General features: G+C 45.0%; 2 protein-coding genes across 3 annotated transcripts; both read left to right on the plus strand.

Annotated features, from left to right (window-relative positions):
- Positions 1-1,119: 1,119 nt before the first annotated feature.
- Positions 1,120-12,691, plus strand: LOC133263686 (guanylyl cyclase-activating protein 1-like). Its single transcript, XM_061443558.1, has 4 exons — positions 1,120-2,752; positions 8,432-8,581; positions 10,859-10,949; positions 11,976-12,691. The coding sequence occupies exons 1-4, from the start codon at positions 2,555-2,557 to the stop codon at positions 12,101-12,103; spliced, it is 567 nt and encodes a 188-aa protein (XP_061299542.1). The 5' UTR covers positions 1,120-2,554; the 3' UTR covers positions 12,104-12,691.
- Positions 12,692-15,322: 2,631 nt separating this feature from the next.
- LOC133263679 (N-alpha-acetyltransferase 20) lies at positions 15,323-19,634 on the plus strand. Of its 2 annotated transcripts, none has more exons than XM_061443541.1 (6): positions 15,323-15,412; positions 15,557-15,581; positions 15,658-15,748; positions 17,206-17,266; positions 18,277-18,422; positions 19,307-19,634. In XM_061443541.1, the coding sequence occupies exons 1-6, from the start codon at positions 15,360-15,362 to the stop codon at positions 19,390-19,392; spliced, it is 462 nt and encodes a 153-aa protein (XP_061299525.1). In that variant the 5' UTR covers positions 15,323-15,359; the 3' UTR covers positions 19,393-19,634. The 2 variants fall into 2 exon arrangements, with proteins under 2 accessions (XP_061299525.1, XP_061299524.1); XM_061443540.1 differs by having other exon boundaries at positions 15,324-15,412; positions 17,131-17,266.
- Positions 19,635-20,205: the final 571 nt, after the last annotated feature.

A 20,205-nucleotide genomic window follows, 5' to 3' on the forward strand; every position in this document is an offset into this window, starting at 1 on the left:
GGAGGGGCCGGTAGGGATGGTGAAGCCCAGCCCTTGGTGGGGCAGCAGGGCCTCGGACCGTGTCATATTACTTAAAGCCTGATCAGCGTGGTTCTGAACGGCTCCAGCGATGTGCAGGCTAAATCTCCCCCCCGCCAGCTTAAAACCGGTTCCCCTTCTCCAGTCACTACAGGCCCCGGTAAAAAGACTTTCGCCCGCGTCCCATTTATATATCGAAAGGCTGCAGAAGGTATCCCTGAAGCCCCTCTCTGGGCTAAACAGCCCCAACTCTCTCAGTGTTTATTCACAGAAGATGTGTTCCGGCCCTCTGACCACCGTCCATTGCCTCCTTTGGACCTGCTCTAACCTCATAACAGAAGGACATTGCAACAGTCTTCCAATACTTAAAGGGGTTGCAAACACCTGGAGAGGGGCTTTGGACAAGGGCCTGTAGGGACAGGCCAAGGGGAATGGCTTTAACCTGCCAGAGGGGAGACTGAGATGAGCTCTTAGGCAGAAGCTCTTCCCTGTGAGGGTGCTGAGGTGCTGGCACAGGGTGCCCAGAGAAGCTGTGGCTGCCCCATCCCTGGCAGTGTTCAAGGCCAGGTTGGACACAGGGGCTTGGAGCAAGCTGCTCTAGTGGAAGGGGTCCCTTCCCATGGCAGGGAGTTGGAGCTGGAGGAGCTTTAAGGGCCCTCCCAACCCAAACCAATCTGGGATTCTATGATTCTAACAGGCACACGTTTCTTGTACTGAAGGTCACAAGGTTGGACACAACACTCCAGGTGGGGTATCACCAGAGCGGAGTAGAGGGTTGAGGTCTTCATCGACCCGTGGCTACCTCTTATGATGTAGCCCAACACACAGGGGGGTTCTGGGTTCAAGTGCACATTGCGAGGTCATGGGGAGCTTCTCCTCACCCAACACCCCAGTCCTTCTTGGGGCTGCTCCATTCCAGTCTCCCCCAGCCTGTGTTTGTGCTTGGGATTGCCCCAGCCCATGTGCAGGACTTTGCCCTTGGCCATGCTGAACTCCATGAGGTTCACACAGTCCCACCTCTTTGGCCCATCCAGGTCCCTGTCAATCCCATCCCTTCCCTCCAGTGTGTCAACTGCACCACACAGCGCGGTGTCATCACAGACAAAGACGCTGAACAGTGTTGGTCCCAGTGCCGACCCCTGAGGAACACCACTCATCACTGGTCTCCATGTGGACATTGAGCCACTGACCACAACCCACCAAGTGTGATCATCCAACCAATTCCTTATCCACCAAGTGGTCCATCCATCAAATCCATGTCTCTCCAATTTAGAGAAAATGATGTCATATGTGCCAGGGAAGAAGCTGCTAAATAATTAATATCTCTCAACAGTGTGGAACAGTGTCAAACTTTGCACAGCTGCAGGCAGATGTCATCAGTCATTCTTCACTTATCTATTCACTTCAGTATGACCAACACTGTCATAGAAAGGCACCAAATTTGTCAGGCAGTTTGCCTTTAGTGAAGCCATGTTGGCTGTTACCAGTCACCTCCTTATTGTTCATGTGCCTGAGTGTATTTTTCCAGGAGGATCTGCTCATGAAGACTTTACGAAGTGTGAGCAGCACAAGCATTTTCCCATGCTTGTTCATCCCCAAACCACCTAGATCCATCCCTTTCCCTGTCTTTGGTTCCTCCCATAAACCTCCCATTATAACTTCTGCAATCCCCAAATGCTCTTCCCCTGCACTCAGCAAAGTTTCCCATACTCCTAGGCAGTAACCCCACTCAGCCTGTAAGGCATTCTGACAGCTTCTCCCATTGATTCATTGTGATAGGATCACCTCCAGGCCCACAGGGCTGATGGCTCCCCTATGACAGCCTTAGAAGGAGCTGGGACAGAGGCTTCATTTCTTCTACTGGGTTATTTGGGTTCCCCAGCTTGTGATTGTCTCTTTTTGCTCATTCATGTTTGTGCAAATGAGACTTGTATGGGTTGATTGCACTTCTCTGTGGTTCTGGGATTAGCCAGGTCAGGGCATTATTTGGGTTTCCCCACCTGCCATTGTCCCTATGTGTGTGTGAAGGTAAGCTTTTTCACACATAGCCTAACATTATGATGAGCTGCTTCTGTAACACTTTCTGGTCCTATACACTAAATTATCCGACATTTCTATTTGAGAAAAGAGACTTTCAAATCCAGTTAGAGGAGGAGATTTTTACTTCACCCCAAATCCCACATATAGTAGATTTTTCCTCTTACTTTCATGTATAGTTATACCAAGGATAAAAATAGAGTAGTGTACCAGTATAGCTCCTGAAGCCAGTGTCTGATTAACTTTCTCACCCTTTCTGATTTGGCTCCTGAAATAGCAGGGATTTGCTAGATTATCTTGCACCTCCTTTCCATTCTAAGAAGACAGTATCATTGAAACTTTCAGGTTTGTAAACTGTCCTCTAAGCAGATTAGATTTAGATCCCCCACTTAACTGACACTAATGTCAAACGTGGACAGGAGCAGACAGGCAGTGCTGTGAGAGTAACAGGAGGAAGAGGATCATTCCTGTAGCACCATTTTTCTGATCACGCATACATATGGGGAACAACAGCAGCTCCACAGTGGATGATCTACAGGCTGTCGAGATCCACCACTGGTACAAAAAGTTCATGATGGAGTGTCCTTCTGGACAGCTGACAGAGCATGAATTTAAACAATTCTTCGGGCTTCGAGGGCTGGATCCAGAGGCCAATGAGTACATTGAGCAGATGTTCCGCACATTTGATATGAATAAGGTGAGTTCTCCTGCAAGGAGATTAACTGCCACAGTTAATAGCACATTATTATCTAACCACCTTGTGCAAATTCATCCTTGAATTTTGAGAATTCCTAATTGTGTATTAATTGACTTGGCCTTATTTGACTAGCAAAATACTAACAAAAGGAGATTTCATTATTATTCTTATATGTTCTTATTACTCGAAAATGTATTTGTATTAGGTAGTAGAGACTTCAGGAATCAAAACCAATAGAAATCATTATTGCATTCACAGAGGAATTAATTTCCAGGTATTGGCATCTGAAATTCACACTGCAGACAGACTGGGCAGATGATCAATGGGGCTCTCCTCAGTGCTAGGAGGTGCTCAGTTCGCTCCCTCAATGCTAGGAGGTGTGCTCAGCTCGCTCCCTGGAATGTCTGTACACCAATGCGCGCAGCATGGGAAATAAGCAGGAGGAGTTGGAAACCTGTGTTAAGTCAGGAGACTATGATCTGGTGGCAATTACAGAGATGTGGTGGGACAGCTGACATGACTGGAATATAGTCATGGAGGGCTATGTCCTTTTCCGAAAAGACAGGCCAGCCAGGAAGGGTGGTGGGGTTGCTCTTTATGTGCGGGAGCAACTACAATGCACCGAGGTCTGTCCAGGGACAGATGACGAGCGAGTTGAGAGTCTGTGGGTGAGAATTAAGGGGCAGGCTGTTGTAGGTGTCTGTTACAGACCACTAGATCAGGGTGAGGAAGTTGACGAGGCCTTCTACAGGCAGCTGAGAGCGGCCTCACAGTCACAGGCTGTGGTTGTCGTGGGGGATTTTAACTTCCCTGATGTTTGCTGGAAGGACCACTCGGCAATCCAGCCACAGTCCAGGAGGTTCCTCCAGTGTATGGATGATAACTTCCTCCTGCAAATGGTGGATGAGCCGACCAGGAGAGGAGCGCTGCTGGATCTCATCCTCACTAACAAGGAGGATCTGGTTGAAGCAGTAAGGGTTGAGGGCTGCCTTGGTTGCAGCGACCACGAGATGGTGGAGTTCAGGATCTTGTGTGGTAGGACTAGTAGAATACCAAGTAGGATTGCAACCCTGGACTTTAGCAGGGCAAACTTTGGCCTTTTCAAGCAATTGCTAGGGGAAATCCCATGGGCAAGGCTGCTTGAAGGTAAAGGACCCCAAGATAGTTGGTTGACATTCAAGGACTGCTTTTTCCGTGCTCAAGATCGGAGCATCCCGACATGTAGGAAGTCAAGGAAGAGGGCCAAGAGACCTGCGTGGCTAAATAGGGAATTGCTGGGTATGCTCAAGTGGAAGAGGAGAGTTTACAGGTCATGGAAGGAGGGGCTGGCCACTTGGGAGGAATATAAGGCTGCTGCTAGAGGAAGTAGGAAGACAGCTAGGAGGACTAAGGCATCCTTAGAATTAAACCTGGCGAGAAGGGTCAAGGACAGCAAAAAGAGCTTTTTTAAATACATGGCAGACAAAACTAACACCAGAGGCAATGTAGGCCCACTGATGAACGGGATGGGTGCCCTAGTGACAGAAGATACAGAGATGGCAGAGTTACTGAATGCCTTCTTTGTCTCTCTCTACTCTGCTGCAGGCAGTCCTGAAGAGCCCTGTACCCCTGAGACCTTAGATGAAGTCAGGTCGACGGAGCGGTTTGCCTTAGTCGATGAGGAATGGGTTAGAGACCAGTTGAGCAATCTGGACATCCATAAATCCATGGGTCCAGATGGGATGCACCCGCGGGTGCTGAGGGAACTGGCAGAAGTCATTGCTAGACCACTCTCCATCATCTTTAACAAGTCTTGTGAAACGGGAGAGGTGCCTGAGGACTGGAGGAAAGCAAATGTCACTCCAGTCTTCAAAAAGGGCAAGAAGGAGGACCTGGGTAACTATAGACCGGTCAGCCTCACCTCCATCCCTGGGAAAGTGATGGAACACCTTATCCTTGGTGCCATCTTAAGGCATATCAAGGATAAGAGGGTTATGAGGGGCAGTCAACATGGCTTCACCAGGGGGAAATCATGTTTGACCAATCTCTTAGCCTTTTATGAGGAAATAACACGGTGGATGGATGATGGCAGAGCGGTGGATGTGGTCTACCTTGACTTCAGCAAAGCATTTGACACAGTCTCCCACAGCATCCTCACAGCTAAATTGAGGAAGTGTGGACTGGATGATCAGGTAGTGAGGTGGACTGCGAACTGGCTGAAGGAGAGAAGCCAGAGAGTTGTAGTCTATGGGGCTGAGTCTAGTTGGAGGCCTGTAACTAGTGGAGTGCCTCAAGGGTCAGTACTGGGACCAGTATTATTTAATATATTCATCAACGATTTAGATGAGGGAATTGAGTGTACTATCAGCAAGTTTGCTGATGACACTAAGCTGGGAGGAGTGGCTGACACGTCAGAAGGCTGTGCTGCCATCCAGCGAGACCTGGACAGGCTGGAGAGTTGGGCAGGGAATAACTTGATGAAATATAACAAGGGGAAGGGTAGAGTCCTGCATCTGGGCAGGAACAACCCCAGGTTCCAGTATAGGTTGGGAAACGACCTGTTAGAGAGCAGTGTAGGGGAGAGGGACCTGGGGGTCCTAGTGGACGACAGGATGACCATGAGCCAACACTGTGCCCTTGTGGCTAAGAAGGCCAATGGCATCCTGGGGTGTATTAGAAGGGGGGTGGTTAGTAGGTCGAGAGAGGTCCTCCTTCCCCTCTACTCTGCCCTGGTGAGACCCCATCTGGAATATTGTGTCCAGTTCTGGGCCCTTCAGTTCAAGAACGACAGGGAGCTGCTGGAGAGAGTCCAGTGCAGGGCAACAAAGATGATTAAGGGAGTGGAGCATCTCCCTTATGAGGAAAGACTGAGGGAGCTGGGTCTCTATAGTTTGGAGGAGACTGAGGGGTGACCTTATAAGTGTCTATAAATATATAAAGGGGGAGTGTCACGAGGATGGAGCCAGGCTCTACTCAGTGGCAAACAATGATAGGACAAGGGGTAATGGGTACAAACTGGAGCACAAGAGGTTCCACTTAAACTTGAGAAGAAACTTCTTCTCAGTGAGGGTGACGGAACACTGGAACAGGCTGCCCAGGGAGGTTGTGGAGTCTCCTTCCCTGGAGACATTCAAAACCCGCCTGGACACATTCCTGTGTAACATTATCTAGGTGTTCCTGCTCCAGCAGGGGGATTGGACTAGATGATCATTCGAGGTCCCTTCCAATCTCTAGCATACTGTGATACTGTGATACTGTGATAGCAGGTAGCAGGAGCTAGGAGGTAGGTAGTACTCCTCACTGTGACAGGCAACCACTGGCTGTCTTTAAGGTAAGAACCAGTAGCCCCCATAATTCCTTTAAGCATGCAATGGCCCTCATTTTTGCCTGTTTTTATCCATATATACTCAAGCCTATGCTTGAAGGCCTGTAACCTCAGTAACAGAGAAATTTGGTTTTATGGCAGCCTCGATAATTCAGCTTTGCTCTCTGCTCCAAGATTCTGAAATGGCTGGAGCAAATGTCTGTGAATCAGGGAGGGGCATGTCACAGGGACACATGAAACAGCTGGGAAATCACAGGGTCAGTTTTGAAGAAGGAAAGCCCAGGGACTGAGCAAAGAGCATTGGTTTGGACAACATGTGAGAAGGCGTAAGGTGTTAAGGAATTCTAAGGAATATTACAAAATTCTTAGAGCAGGCAGGCTCCATTAGGGTAGCTGAGACCTTGTGGTGCATGTAATGACTGGAAATCACTGCACATCTCAAAGAATATCCTTTCTAATCCTGAAGTTCTTTGTGCCCTGGATGATGACAGTGACGAGAAACAGTTTAATAAACTAAACCAATGCATTTAGAGGTCTTGCACAAGTCTTTCCCTTTACTTCTGCCATTTCTTGGGATATTTAAGGACTTCAAAATTTGCTCAAGGATGTTACACATCCCAAAGTTCTCCTGTAAGCCCCATGTTATGCAGTAAGCAATGTTTTAAAAAGACTCTCAAATTCAAATTTGGTTATAAAAAAGATATCTTCTAAATAAAGTGATAGTGATCTCAAGGGCAATGAAGTAAGATTGTGACAACTAGTGGAGATGGATCTACATCAGTTAATCTTAGCCTGTAACAGCCACTTAATCTAATCTCCTTTCATAAACAAGGGCAAGGAACAACAGCACCCAGAGGAAGAGCCACTCTGTTGTAATACAGATGCTGATGGATGGAATAATCTGCTCCCTGGACCTTCAGATGTTGAGGACCAAAAGGACAAATTTTCAATAGAGTTATTTTAAAAATTGCACTCATGCCCTTCTTGTCATCTTTGGAGCTGTTTTTGTTTTCCTTGACTTTGCTCAATGAAGTTGGGAAAAACTCACATAAGGGGAATACTACAGTGATCCTGGATGAGTATTTGAAAATGTCATGATGCTTGCTGTGAAGCAGCAGTGCTCTGCTAGCCCACCTGCAGTTGCTATTTATTTATATTGATTCTGGAAAGGCACCTGACTTCGTTTAAATACCTCAATAAATGAAAGCTTCATTTTTATGCTCTGTAATTTGTTGAAGTAATTATTCAGAATCTTTGACAGAAATACATTTTCTTTTTTGTTGTTTTTTCTTTTTAACCACTTCAAATTTTAGTCAGTGTTAAGTCTAGGGATTATGAACCTTTACTGTCTGGCATTTTTCTTCCAGAGGAAACAAGAGATTTTTAAGTTTCTTTGTAAATGCAAGAAATCAATTTTAAAAACCTAAATACAAAACAATTTTTCCAGCTGTCAAATCGTGTTCTATGTGTTTTAAAAAATATCTTCAGTCACTTCTTTTCTTCCAGAGAATGGAGATAAGATCTATGGCTCACTGAAATAACAGTAGTTTTCCACGATGACAAAGCAGACTAGTACAGAAAACCTAAGGCAGAATTACCTTCCACTTTTCTTGCAGCCAGGACTCTGGATCAGTTTTCTCTCCCAGTAGGCCATAGGCAGTCAGCTTTGGTGGGCAGAGAGGGGTTGTTCACACTGGCCATGAGAAGCTCTCCATGACCCGGCTTCAGTGTGCCCTTGAGCCCAGAACCCCCCCGTGTGCTGGGCTGCACCCCCAGAGTGTGAGCAGCAGCTCAGGGAGGGGATCCTGCCCGTCTGCTGTGCTCTGGGGAGACCTCCCCTGCAGTCCTGATCCAGCTCTGGGGCAGCAGGGCTAGAGGGACATGGAGCTGTTGGAGCGAGGCCAGAGGAGGCCATGGAGATGCTGCGAGGGCTGGAGCAGCTCTGCTCTGGAGCCAGGCTGAGAGAGCTGGGCTGGGTCAGCCTGGAGAAGAGAAGGCTCCTGAAGGGGAGACCTTAGAGCAGCTCCAGTGCCTAAAGGGGCTGCAGGAAACCTGGAGAGGGACTTGGGACAAGGGATGTAGGGACAGGCCAAGGGGAATGGCTTTAACCTGCCAGAGGGGAGGTTGAGATGAGCTCTTAGGCTCTTCCCTGTGCGGGTGCAGAGGCACTGGCACAGGGTGCCCAGAGAACCTGTGGCTGTCTTATCTCTGGCAGTGTTCAAGGCCAGGCTAGACGGGGCTTGGAGCAACCTGGTCAATTTTGGTTTTCTTTTTCTTTTTAGCTGTGAATCTAGAGAGCGAAAAGTTAAAAGAGCATCAGAGCAGCAAGTCCCTCAGTTTGTTCCTGTCACAGTTTGGTTTCCATTTTCCCACAGGATGGATATATTGACTTCATGGAATATGTGGCTGCCCTCAGCCTTGTTCTCCGTGGGAAGATGGAGCAGAAATTGCGGTGGTATTTCAAGCTGTATGATGTAGATGGCAACGGCTGCATTGATCGACATGAATTGCTCAACATCATTAAAGTGAGTCTGCAGGGATCTATGTTCTTTTCTCTTTCCTTAAAGACAAATTTCACCACGCATGTAAGACTTTTGCTGTTTCCTATATGGATGATCCTGGATGAGACCTTCTTTAACAGCATTCTTTTTTTTTAGCAGAATTCCCCACAATCTTGTAGTCCACCACAGCATATGTTCCAGCATAGCGAACTCCATACATTTTTTTAGCTGCCTAGGACCTAAATTGCACTTTCCAAGATTTCAGACCCTGTGACTGTCAGTTGTGGTCTCTGCAACGTGTCCTTCGTATCTCCTTTTCCCCGTGCAAATTGTAGTTGGAGTGTTACTCCCAGTTAGCCTCTTAGAACCAGCTCCTAAATGCCAATGTAATACAAAATTTCTGACTCTGGGAAATAGTTTGAAGAAGAATGACTGTCAATTAAAAAACAACAACAAAAAAAGAAGTATACAAATAGCTATTGTGGAAGGTGTTGGAATTACAGGCATAAAGATGACCTTATGAGTATCTCAGAATGAATTATCTCTAGATACTGTAAAACTGAAAAGACGCAGGAAAGACTAAATGACCATAAAGAATTCATGTTTCTGAATAAGTAAGTCAGAAAATGGATTTGATAAAGATCTGAAGCCTGAGTTGTCACAAATAAAACCACTAAAAATATGTTAGCAATGAATTCTCATCTGGATATGAATTTTAGTGCTGGGCATGGAGAGACCAAATCAAATCGAAAATATACAGCCTCCTACCAATAACTTGCAATAGAAATACACAGACATCACAGTGAAGCAAGAAATATTAACTGTTTAACACAGAGCTCTTGAAAAACAAGTCCTGTGGGTGATAACTGGTGGCGATTGTCCTGGGTTCAGCAGTAACAGTTATTTTTCTCCTTCTTAGTAGTTGGTGCAGAGCTGTTTTTGGCTTTAGTCTGAGAACAGTGCTGATAATGCACCAGTGTTTTAGCTGTTGCTAAGTAATGTTTACTCCAATCAAGGACTTTTCCAATCTCATGCTCTGCCAGTGAAGACGGGCATGGAAAGCTGGGAGGAAGCAGAGACAGGACACCTGACCCAAACTAGCCAAAGGGGTATTCCATACCACAGCACCTCGTGCCCGGTATAGAAACTGGGGGGAATCACCCGCAAGGCCCAGATTGCTGCTGGGGTTGGGCTGGGTATTGGTTGGTGGGTGCTGAGCAATTGCATTGGGATCACTTGTGGTTATTGTTTCCTTTTCCCCTTTTAGTTTTATATTCTCTGCCCTTGTTATTACTGGTGGTAGCAGCAGTGGTTTGTGTTATACCTTAGTTACTGGACTGCTCTTATCTCAACCCATGGGACTTACTTTCTTTCAATTATTCTCCCCATCCCTCCACAAGTGGGGTGGGGGAGTGGAGGGGAAAAAAGTGTGGAGTGAGCAAGTGGCTGCGTGGTTCTGAGTTACCAGCTGGGCTTAAACCATAATAGCAATGAATTTACTGCCCTTTGGCTTTTGTGAGTTCAGTGTCTTTTTTGGCAGACTTAGCAAGTTGCTAAGGTGATACTTAGACTTAGTAAAACAGCATTTGAAAAAGAATGAAGAATCCACATATCAGAAGGTAAAAACTAGAAAATTAGTAGTCTTGGAATCAATGTGAAGGCTCTGGAATCACATAATTTCATGGACACCCTTAAACAAAGGAAAAAAAAAGGCGTAGAAAGGGAACCCTTCACTATATGGTTATGAATAAGATGAATTCCAATAAACAGTAATGAATAATGATTAACCTTTGTTTACTGAAAATTAATTTCCAGTGAGCTTCAGGGAGAAACATGACATACACAAAGCAGTATATAAATGGAAATAGGAAAAGCAAGAATAGAAATAAATGATCACAGCATATAACAAAGGAATTTCGTAATGTCAAATGTAAAGGGTGTTTGACAGTGTTTATGGGCCTTGGTGGACCATAGGTTAATAAAAAGTGAATCAAGTAGGTGGATCCTGATTCTGCCATTTCTGCAGTGCTTAACTGCTACCTAAGCAGATTTAGGGTGATCTTCTGGGTTTCCCTGCTCATTCCATGCTTCAGAACCATGCTCCCTTTGCACCTTTCAGTGCGAACTGTAAGGCCTGAATATTTCTGCTGTGTTTACCTATGATGCTGGTTCATTTGTATGGGGAAGGTACCAGGAATGACTGCCTTGTTCTGAATCAATGCTGGCAGGCTGCAGTGGAATCTCTCTCATTTTTTGGGAGCCATTAAGCAGCTTCCTGTTATTCTTGCTCTTTTCTTTTAGGCTATTCGAGCTATTAATGGTGGTGACCATGAAACTAGTGCAGAAGAATTCACCAACCGAGTCTTCAACAAAATTGATGTGAATGGAGATGGTAAAGGCCTTGTCTACATCATTCAACACAGATAGCCTCTTGTGCTAGAGAGAGACATCCATGTCTTCCTTTCTTGATTGAATTTTATGCCTCCTCATTTTATATTTGAATTCTCATCCAGGAATGCATTCTCCATGAATTTCGTGAAGCATTCTTTCCTTGCATCATACATAATCAGTATGACAGTTTTTTTTCCCCACACAAAGTCTCAGCTGTGTTCTGTCCACATGAGTTTGGTAGTGGGGTTTTGGAGCAGATTTGCTTGGTTTGGGTTTGTTTTTTTCTTTTTTCCTTTTTGTATGTTGCTGTGTAGCTGATGTCAGAGGTAGAAGTGGGAAATATCAACAGATGTCCCAAACTGCTCCTAAATATTTCAGCAGCAGGGAAAGGAAGAACTGGAATTTAATGAAGTTCACAGTTTCTTCACTGGGTCTGGTATAGGCAAGCAAGCACATGAAGTGCTGTGATCCAGTCAGTCAAAAGCTGGTCAAGGCCATTGTAGTTGCTATTTGTCCCTGACACATACATGCTGCTTCATGTGCTTATTATTTTCTGACATGCTCTTTTGTTATTCCAGAAGAACTCTGCCAAGCTGCTTCCCTGCATAGGGGCTTTTTGACCTAGGACAGAAAACCTATTTCTGCCTGCCACAGCTCCCTTCTGTCACTTCTTTTAAACATGATAACCAGCAAGTATGGGGTAGGTTAGGACCTTGACAGGTTAGGCCAAAAAGGAAGCAACTAATACAGCCTTATTTACAGGATGATCCCACTATGATCCCACTCTTTAGCTATGCACTTCCTCTATTCTTTCTTACGTACCCTTTCCCTGACGTCGGGAAAGGAAGGAAAGGAAGCTGGAATAGCCTGGATATTGGGGAAATTTCATATGAACTCAAAAAAGACTCTCTGAGGCCTCTTAGTGCTTTAGAACACTGTATGTATAGTAAGTGCTCTCTAAAGTTAGATTACCATACTCCTTGTGGATTGACATGATTGTAATTTTCTCTGTCTGTGCCTGACACAGGTGAACTTTCTCTGGAAGAATTTGTGGAGGGAGCAAGGAAGGATGACGAGTTCATGGAGGTTATGATGAAAAGTTTGGACCTGTCACACATTGTGGCCATGATCAACAACCGTCGTCATAGTGTATAAATCAAGCTGGGTGAAAACACTCTGCCAATAGCCAGAAGGATGTACATACACCAGGAAGGAGACACAGCATTTTTTACAACAAAAAAGTTTCCATAAACATGCATATGGAACTGCGAACAGAAAGATACTGTTGTATTTGTGTATCTGAGTGCCTGTTCCTGTAAAAATATTGAAGCTCAGCCACATACATGCAGGACAGGTTCAGAAAAAATGGATTTGCACGGCAATGCTTGACTTGACCTCCTAAAATTTAAAGGCCAAGTTTCAAGGCATGTATTTCCTCTTTATTCTGTGTCCCTGATTGCCAAGTGGCAATGGACTAAAAGTAACACTAAGTTTATGAAGACCACTGTCAGAACTGGATGATGGAATGTGGAGAATTTCTGATGTGTATAAAGAGGAGCATCAAACTGTTATCAATATAAAGAGCTATCGAAAGAATATAACTTCCACTGTTCTTGTTATTGTATTAGATCAGAAACACCAGCATGTTCGTCCATACAACATCTGGTTGGATTTTGTAGTCTCTACAGAAATAGCTTTATTCATAAGATCTCAGAACCAAAATAAAAACCAGTCTGACAACAAATCTGTTCCCAGCTGCACTGTCAGTAATGCTGTTTGCAGCTTTCTGTGATCAAAGAGCTCTTTACCAAACAAATCAACAGTTTAGGAACAGCTTCTGTAACTGAATAAAATGTGCTACTCTGTTTCCCAAAGCAGAAAAATTACCTGAGAAATTAACTATTTTTTACAGTAGTTGTCTTACTTCTCTCATACAACTGAATAAATTATGTGAAGTTATTCTTAATATTGTTGCTTCACACATCTTTTATTGGTTTTTCTTTTTATTCTTGGGGAGAAAACCTAAGAAGCAAAAGAAACAACTCAGTGAGGTGACTTTGTGACTACTGAAGTTGATAGTTTAGATCAGCATGCCACAAATGACTCTGTGTCTTTGTACATGATGGGAAGAGCATGTAGCATAATAGAAACTGAGCAAACTCTGTCTTGTTTACTAACAAGACATTAGGTAAGGTCACAATCAGAAAGTCCTTTGAATCTGGAGAGAGAATCAGAAGTTAAGAGGAATTCAGGAAAAGTTCAGCAGAGTGCCTGTGCCAGTTGGAGAACTTGCAGACCAGTAACACGAAGACTTGAGAGTGGATTTAGTCTTGCCTATGTTTAACCTTCTGTGATGGCCTATGTATACCAAAGTGTCTAGGCTTACCTCTAAGTCACAGGAGATTTAGTTAGTATTGTCACTGGAGTGAGCGATCACATTTAGAGTAGGCACCAACATTTTCCCAGGTGGGCATATACCCATGTCCTACTGTTATGTTCATGTCTGCAGTCATAGAGCTTCTGAGAGGACTCAGAACCTGGGTATTGCAAATATCACTCATTTTGCCAGGGGATTATTTTAAGTATGTGCTGTTGGACTCTGTTGTTCCTTTGGACTGATTGTTGTGGTTTAAATACAGCCGGTAACTCAGCACCAGCAGCCGCCTGATCACCCCCAGGGTGGGATTGGGAGAATAATCAGAAGAATATAAATCCCACGAGTGGAGATAAGAACAGTTTAGTAACTAAAGTACACTGTAATACTACTACTAACGATAAGGAAAATAACAAGGGACCAAAATATAAAACCAAAAAAGAGAAAAACAACACTAATTAGCAGTGATGCCCAATACAATCGTTCAGCACCCACTGATACCCAGCTTGGGCCAAGCAGTGATCAGCCCCTTCTGGGGAACTCCCCCCACTTTCTATCCCAAGCATGATGTGCTGTGGCATGGAATACCCCTTTGGCTAGTTCAGATCAGGTGTTCTGTCTCTGCTCCCTCCTGGCTTCTCATGCTTCTCCTCACTGCAGAGCATGAGAGACTGAAAAGTCTGTGGTGAGGGGAAGTGACTGAGCAACAACTAAACCATTGGTGTTATCAGCATTGTTCTCAGACTAAAGCCAAACCACAGCAATGCACCAGATACTTGGAAGGAAATTAACTCCATCCCAGCTGGAACCCGTATACTGATGAAGACTTGAGTTCTTCCCCCCAAGATTCTGTTGAACCTGTCCTGTTCCTGTTAGATGTCCTCAGTCCCCTGCAAGGGGGTTTTATGTAAATATAATTTAATTATCATGTGACATACAGAAACCACCTTCCCCCCCCCCCCCTTTTTAGTTCTTGGGAAAGTGAAGAATTTTTTAAGTGCAGCTGACATATTGAAGAAATCACCAAGAAGCTGTAGCTGCCAGCAGTGTTACAGCAAGTTGCTATACACAATGTACAGATTTTTTCTCGACTTTGTAGTCTTTTGAGGACTCAGTAGTTCAGAACCCCTCTTGCATTCCCCGTTATGTCCCAAGGCTTTCTCTTACTCCCTTTGAACCCCTCTAGTCCACTTCCCATCCACTTGAGGTTACTTTAATGAGAAAGTATGATTTAGGCACAAGTGTGGCAAATATTGTAGGAACTGTAGCTCAGAGAGGTGAATAGTAGCCAGAGGGGTAGGGAACAGGCTGTACAAAGTGGACCACAGTGAATAGTATCCTTGTTCATTCGGCTTGAGTGAAATATATTACTATGCATTCACTCTGAGGTGTGCCCCCAGCAACTCAGCACCATAGCTGTGTCCCTCCCGTGTTCTCTCAGGTCCTTTTTGTTGCCATCCATCTGGGTATCACAGGCATTGCTTCTTACAGGCATCCAGTAGGTGTGTACTTCTGTAGTGGTCTTCCTTGGCATTTCCTAGAGAAGACGTGTGTTATCAATGCCCATAAAGATCCCAGGCCAAGGGCTGCCTTTTTTTTTTTTTTTTTCCCCTTTTTCCCCCATGTTTCGCGCAGTGTCGATCTGTGCGGCCGAACCGTACTGCCAGGGGCTCGCCACGGGGATACCCCTGGGCGCTGCTCAAGCTCTCCCTGCCGCTGCGCCGGGCTCCGAGGGCGACTCGGCCTCGCAGCCGCGCCGCTCCGCGCTGCGCCGAAAGCGGCCTCAACCTCCACAGCCCGACCCCCCCTCCACTGCCGCTCCCCGCCGCCTCTGCTCACTAGAACCCCCAGGGGCAGCTCTCCCGGCGGGCGTACATCGCTCCACTTCCGCCTCTCCGTGGCGGAAGGGGCCTTTGGGCGGCGGGAGTGCTTCCGGGGCGGCGATGACGACGTCTGGAGCTGTGGGGGTAGGTGTGGCGGCACCACCAGCACCGGCGCTACCGAGCGGCACCACCGAGCACCACCACCGGCATCGGTATGACGACGCTTCGGGCCTTCACGTGCGATGATCTCTTCTGCTTCAACAACATGTGAGCACCGGCCTGCCACGGCCCGGCCCCGCCGATCCGAGCTCCGTCTCACTCGGCCGTGGCTTCCCTCAGGCTCCCCGGGAGCTAGGGGCGCCGCTCGGCTGGCGGGGCCGGGCCGCGGTGACCGCTGTTCTTCCCCCGCAGCAACCTGGACCCGCTGACGGAGACCGTATCCTTCCTGCTGCCGGGGGGAGCGCGGGGCGCAGCCCGGGCTGCCGCAGATTGCTCCTTAACCGAGAGCCCAGTACGGGATCCCGTTCTACCTGCAGTACCTGGCGCACTGGCCCGAGTATTTCATTGTCGCCGAGGCGCCTGGCGGCGAGCTAATGGGTTACAGTGAGTGCGGGGTCCCGGCGCTGCCGTCTCGCTGTGCTGCATGTTGGGGGGTTATAACGCAGGAGCTTTTCCTACTACTCACTTTTTCCAACAGGGAAGAGGACTGTCGCATAGCATCTTCCTGTTTCATACCTTTCTTAGGGTATTAGGTAGGACTCACAGCGCCAGTTTTTGATTTGGTGTTGCTAGCCAGCAAGAGCTCTTGACTGTGGTAGCAGGTTTTACACAGGTACAAGCATTTCTGTAATCATAGAATCGTAGAGTCATACAATAGTTAGGTTTGGAAAGGACCTTAAGATCATCCAGTCCCTGATGAAGAGTTGCTTTAGGCCCCCTTCAGTTACTGGAAGGCTGCTATGAGGTCTCCACGCAGCATTCTCTTCTCCAGGCTGAACAGCCCCAACTTTCTCAGCCTGTAAGCCTCACTCCCTGCGCTCAGCTCTGATCTCATGCTGTCAGTCATCATAAGTAAAAATTCTGAGCTTGGGTTTGGCATTGTCCTGTAAGGGAAAGCTCTGGGAATGGGTGTCTACTGCTTATTTGCTGTGGAATATTTGTATTTTGCAGAAATCATTCCACATGGAAACGTCGGTTTGTTTGTTCCTTCCCCCCTGCCTCTGACCTCCCTTGGGGAGCAGAATAAAGGGTCTTTAAGGGAAATAAATTACTTAACATAGTAAAGCTTAAAGCATTTGCTCTACGGAAGGTTTCTCTGTACCTACCACATCAGTTGCTTATTGGCAGTGACTGATGTTTATAAGAGTACCATGTAGAAGTGTGAGTATTCATTAGTGAACTAGCATTGATTTGGCTCTGTGTAGAAAGGAGAGGAAATACAGAGAAGCACCCAAAACACCCCAATAGCCCCTTGGTTTTTTTCTTAAACATTCTGTATTTACAGGGCCTTGGCTTCTGTTACCAGGTTGGCAAAGCTTCCCAGGCTCTGCTCCTCCACAGTCACCAAAAGTCTCCAGCAGTTTCCAGGATGGTGACTTAGTTTTGGCTTTCCAGCCCTCCATTCCTCCATTATTTTAGTTAGATCCTGGATTCTGCTCAGTTAAAGACTCACAAGAATTCCTTAAAATTTGCATTTGGCAGTCATGCCTGAAACAGGGATTTTCAGAATATTTGTGGCAGTTTTTTCCTTTTTTTTTTTTTTTTTTTCCTTTTACGCTATCAAGGAACAGCTGTAACACTTGAGCAAAATGACATTTGTAGTGGTTGCTGAAGCACCAAGTGATAACATAGACATCCCTGTGTGAGCCTTTACCACAGTCCTTCCAACGTTTATTTATATGCTGGGGGGTGTTTTGCTAAAGGTGTAGAGAGTGTGGTGCATTGTTCTAAAGATGTTGCTGTGCTGATGCTGTCTGTGTTCACAGTAATGGGTAAAGCAGAAGGCTCTGTGGCTAGGGAAGAATGGCATGGACATGTTACTGCTCTCTCTGTTGCACCAGAATTTCGACGCCTGGGTTTGGCTGCTAAACTGATGGAACTTCTGGAAGAAATTTCAGAAAAGTGAGTACTATCCTTAAATTTATCTTTTAAAACTTAAAGATTGAATTTATCTTTTAAACTAATCCTTCTACAGACACCTGTTCATGGCTTAGGTATTTGCATGAAACATGCCCAGAATTTTGTTTTAAGTAGTGTTCTAACTGACTGAAATTCCCTGTAGCTAGAGAAGATTTAAAAATGTTGCTTTGTTCTGTAAGATTTCAGGGTTCTGTGAAAGCTGACTTCCCAGGATGGGTAATAATTAGCCTGAATTCCAACAGAGATACTGTGTAAGAGGCCCTTTTCTTCACAGAAGAGAGCTTCATGAAACATCAACTGCTTCATGTAGGGCCTCAAACACACTTGTTCAGAATCTTGGGCTCCATGCAATTCCCACATGCAGAGTCTTGGAAAAATTTTGTAGGGCAAACAGTATTTTAGCTCGCTGTCCTGTGCTTGGGTGTTTGTACCTCCTGAAAGTTTAATTTAGCATCAGATGAATCCATGGGGGAATGTCCTCTCTTGTGCTGGTGGCACAGCCCAGTTGCAATCAGTAGGATCAGAAAGTAGTATCACGTTTTGAGAAATTTGCCATGTTGGGAGAAGGGTTGTCTCTGGTTGGGCAGCTGCCGAGTTGTGACTATTTCCATCACTCCCCCCAGCCATGCACTTGGAAGGACGCAGTCCCTAAGTCAGTGCAATCTAAAATGTGGATTAATTTATTTATTTTTTTTTATAATTTCTTGTGGCTGTGAGGCCTGTGTGGGTGTTCAGCCTGTCCTGTTCTTTCAGTTCATAATTCTGAACCTGCAGTGGCTGTAAAGGAATGGTCAATGACAAAAATAAAATGAAATTTGTACTAGATTTGTCCCTTGGTAAAGGAGTGCATCTGTTATCACAGTGTGACAGATGTTGGATTAGTGTTCCACATCAATGGACCTGCTCTTAATCTGATTACAAGTTATGGGTTATTATTTAGAAACATGTTCACTTGGTGCTGCTTACTGTGATTTTGGGATTTTTTTTCACAGAAAGGGTGGCTTTTTCGTCGATCTCTTTGTGAGGGTATCAAACCAGGTTGCAGTAAATATGTATAAGCAGCTAGGCTACAGTGTGTACCGAACAGTACTTGAGTACTACTCTGCTAGCAGTGGAGAGCCAGATGAAGATGCTTATGGTAAGTACTTGCTTATGGTAAGTACTCAAGCTGAATGGAAAGATTCTCATGTTGAGGGTTCCTGGGTTTGTTTGCATGATTTTTATTATTTTTTTTTAATTTGAAACAGGTTTGGATAGGTGTTGGTGAATAGAATTTTGCATACTTCTTTAGGTAGCTTCTCCTACTGAAGATTACATCAGTTATAAAACTTAATCTTGTAGTTTACACTTCTTGTAGCACCTGTGGCAAAATACAGAATAAGAATAAACTAAAAGTACAAAGACACTCATCCTGTATGTAAGATGAAAATAAAAATGCAGTTTCTAATCTAGTTTTTCTTGCTGAGAAGTGCTCACACCCAGTGGCTGGCCTTTTTGCTACTGTTACTGAGGGAAGGAGTTGCAGTGTTTTCCTCATTTCTTCCCACAAAAGGGACTTGAAGCTCTGTTTTTCTCAGATGTCCAGCTACAAATTTCCAGCTGTCAGTGGTCAACAGTGTGAAAGAACTGGGTGGCATTTTCAGTTTAAAAGGAAGGAACATAGAACTTCAAGTATGTTAATGTTAATTTTGTTAACAAAACTTAAGTACTAGCTTCCTCTTTCTAGACCTTCTTTCCTCTAAGATCCTCCCCAGTGGGTTACCTGGCCATGCTGTATATCACTGTGAAAAACAGGAGCTACAAACAGAAATCTACCAGTGTTGCAGACACCCTAATTTCTGTATTTAACCTTTCAGCCATTTGCTTTCCATTCAGTTGAGTTTCATGCAGTGTTATAATCCAATTTATAACGCTGCTGAGCAATTAAAACTGATCTTACTGCACTGCAGAATTCATTCACTTTGGCTTTGTGCATTGGCTGTCTTACTAGAATAGCTTTTTTTTTTTTCCCTTTTACTACAGATATGAGAAAAGCTCTTTCCAGAGATGCAGAGAAAAAATCAATTATACCTCTGCCTCATCCAGTGAGACCAGAAGATATTGAGTAACTGTAAGCTGTGGTCCTTGGGCAACTGAAGAGTGTCAGGTTCCTTCTATACCCCTGGCCCCCAAGAACTAATAGATGAGAAATCTTAATCTCAATGTTTTTCCCCATGAAATACCAAAAAGCAACATTGAGAAGCTTACTAGTGCAGCTCTGTTGGTAATGGCTGCATACTCCTGCACTTACCCCATTATTTTTCCTTTCAAATACTGGAAATTCAGAGACTATTAAAATGGAATTACCTCATGTATGATGTTTTCTTGGTTTTCCTTCAGCCCAAACATAACTGAAGTCAGTAACAGTAAAAACTCTTCATATGCATTTATTCATGACCAGTGAGAACACAATACAATATCCAAGAAGCACAGCAGGGGAAAGCAATGTATTAATACTGGCATAGAACATAAAGCTGTTACACATGTAGACATGTCTTTCCCCTCTTCATGGCACAGGCCTGGAACTGAACTGAGGTTTGATTTGAAAAAGCCAGACAGCCAAAGCAGTTGATGCTTTCTTTCCACCTTGGACCAGATTCAGGATGAGCTCTGTGTTCTGGGTACCCCCATACTTGCCTTAACATGCTGTGTTCACTGAAGTAATCTGTGGTCAAGATTTATTGTTTTTTTTCAACTCTTCTTGCTCAACTTCAAGGTCAGTGTAGGATTTCTGAGGAACCTGCATCTTCGGCATCTTCAAACAACTCTGTATCTAACACTCAAGATGGTTAATGGAGAAACATGGATAAATGTGGGATTGGCAGAAGTGAAATTCAGAGAACAGAGTATTAGTTTGCCATTCAAGACAGGATTATGACTAA

Source organism: Pezoporus flaviventris, unplaced genomic scaffold, assembly GCF_033815535.1.
Source record: "Pezoporus flaviventris isolate CSIRO_AGI_PZ_B2104156 unplaced genomic scaffold, CSIRO_AGI_Pfla_v1 ptg000414l, whole genome shotgun sequence".
NCBI lineage: Eukaryota > Metazoa > Chordata > Aves > Psittaciformes > Psittacidae > Pezoporus > Pezoporus flaviventris.

Coding starts and splice junctions, on each gene's coding strand:
- LOC133263686 (XM_061443558.1), top strand. CDS start 2,555: ATGGGGAACAACAGCAGCTCCACAGTGGATGATCTACAGGCTGTCGAG. Junction 2,753..8,431: donor GCACATTTGATATGAATAAG/GTGAGTTCTCCT, acceptor ATTTTCCCACAG/GATGGATATATTGACTTCAT. Junction 10,950..11,975: donor AATTGATGTGAATGGAGATG/GTAAAGGCCTTG, acceptor TGCCTGACACAG/GTGAACTTTCTCTGGAAGAA.
- LOC133263679 (XM_061443540.1), top strand. CDS start 15,360: ATGACGACGCTTCGGGCCTTCACGTGCGATGATCTCTTCTGCTTCAAC. Junction 15,749..17,130: donor CGGCGAGCTAATGGGTTACA/GTGAGTGCGGGG, acceptor CTGTGTTCACAG/TAATGGGTAAAGCAGAAGGC. Junction 17,267..18,276: donor CTGGAAGAAATTTCAGAAAA/GTGAGTACTATC, acceptor TTTTTTTCACAG/AAAGGGTGGCTTTTTCGTCG.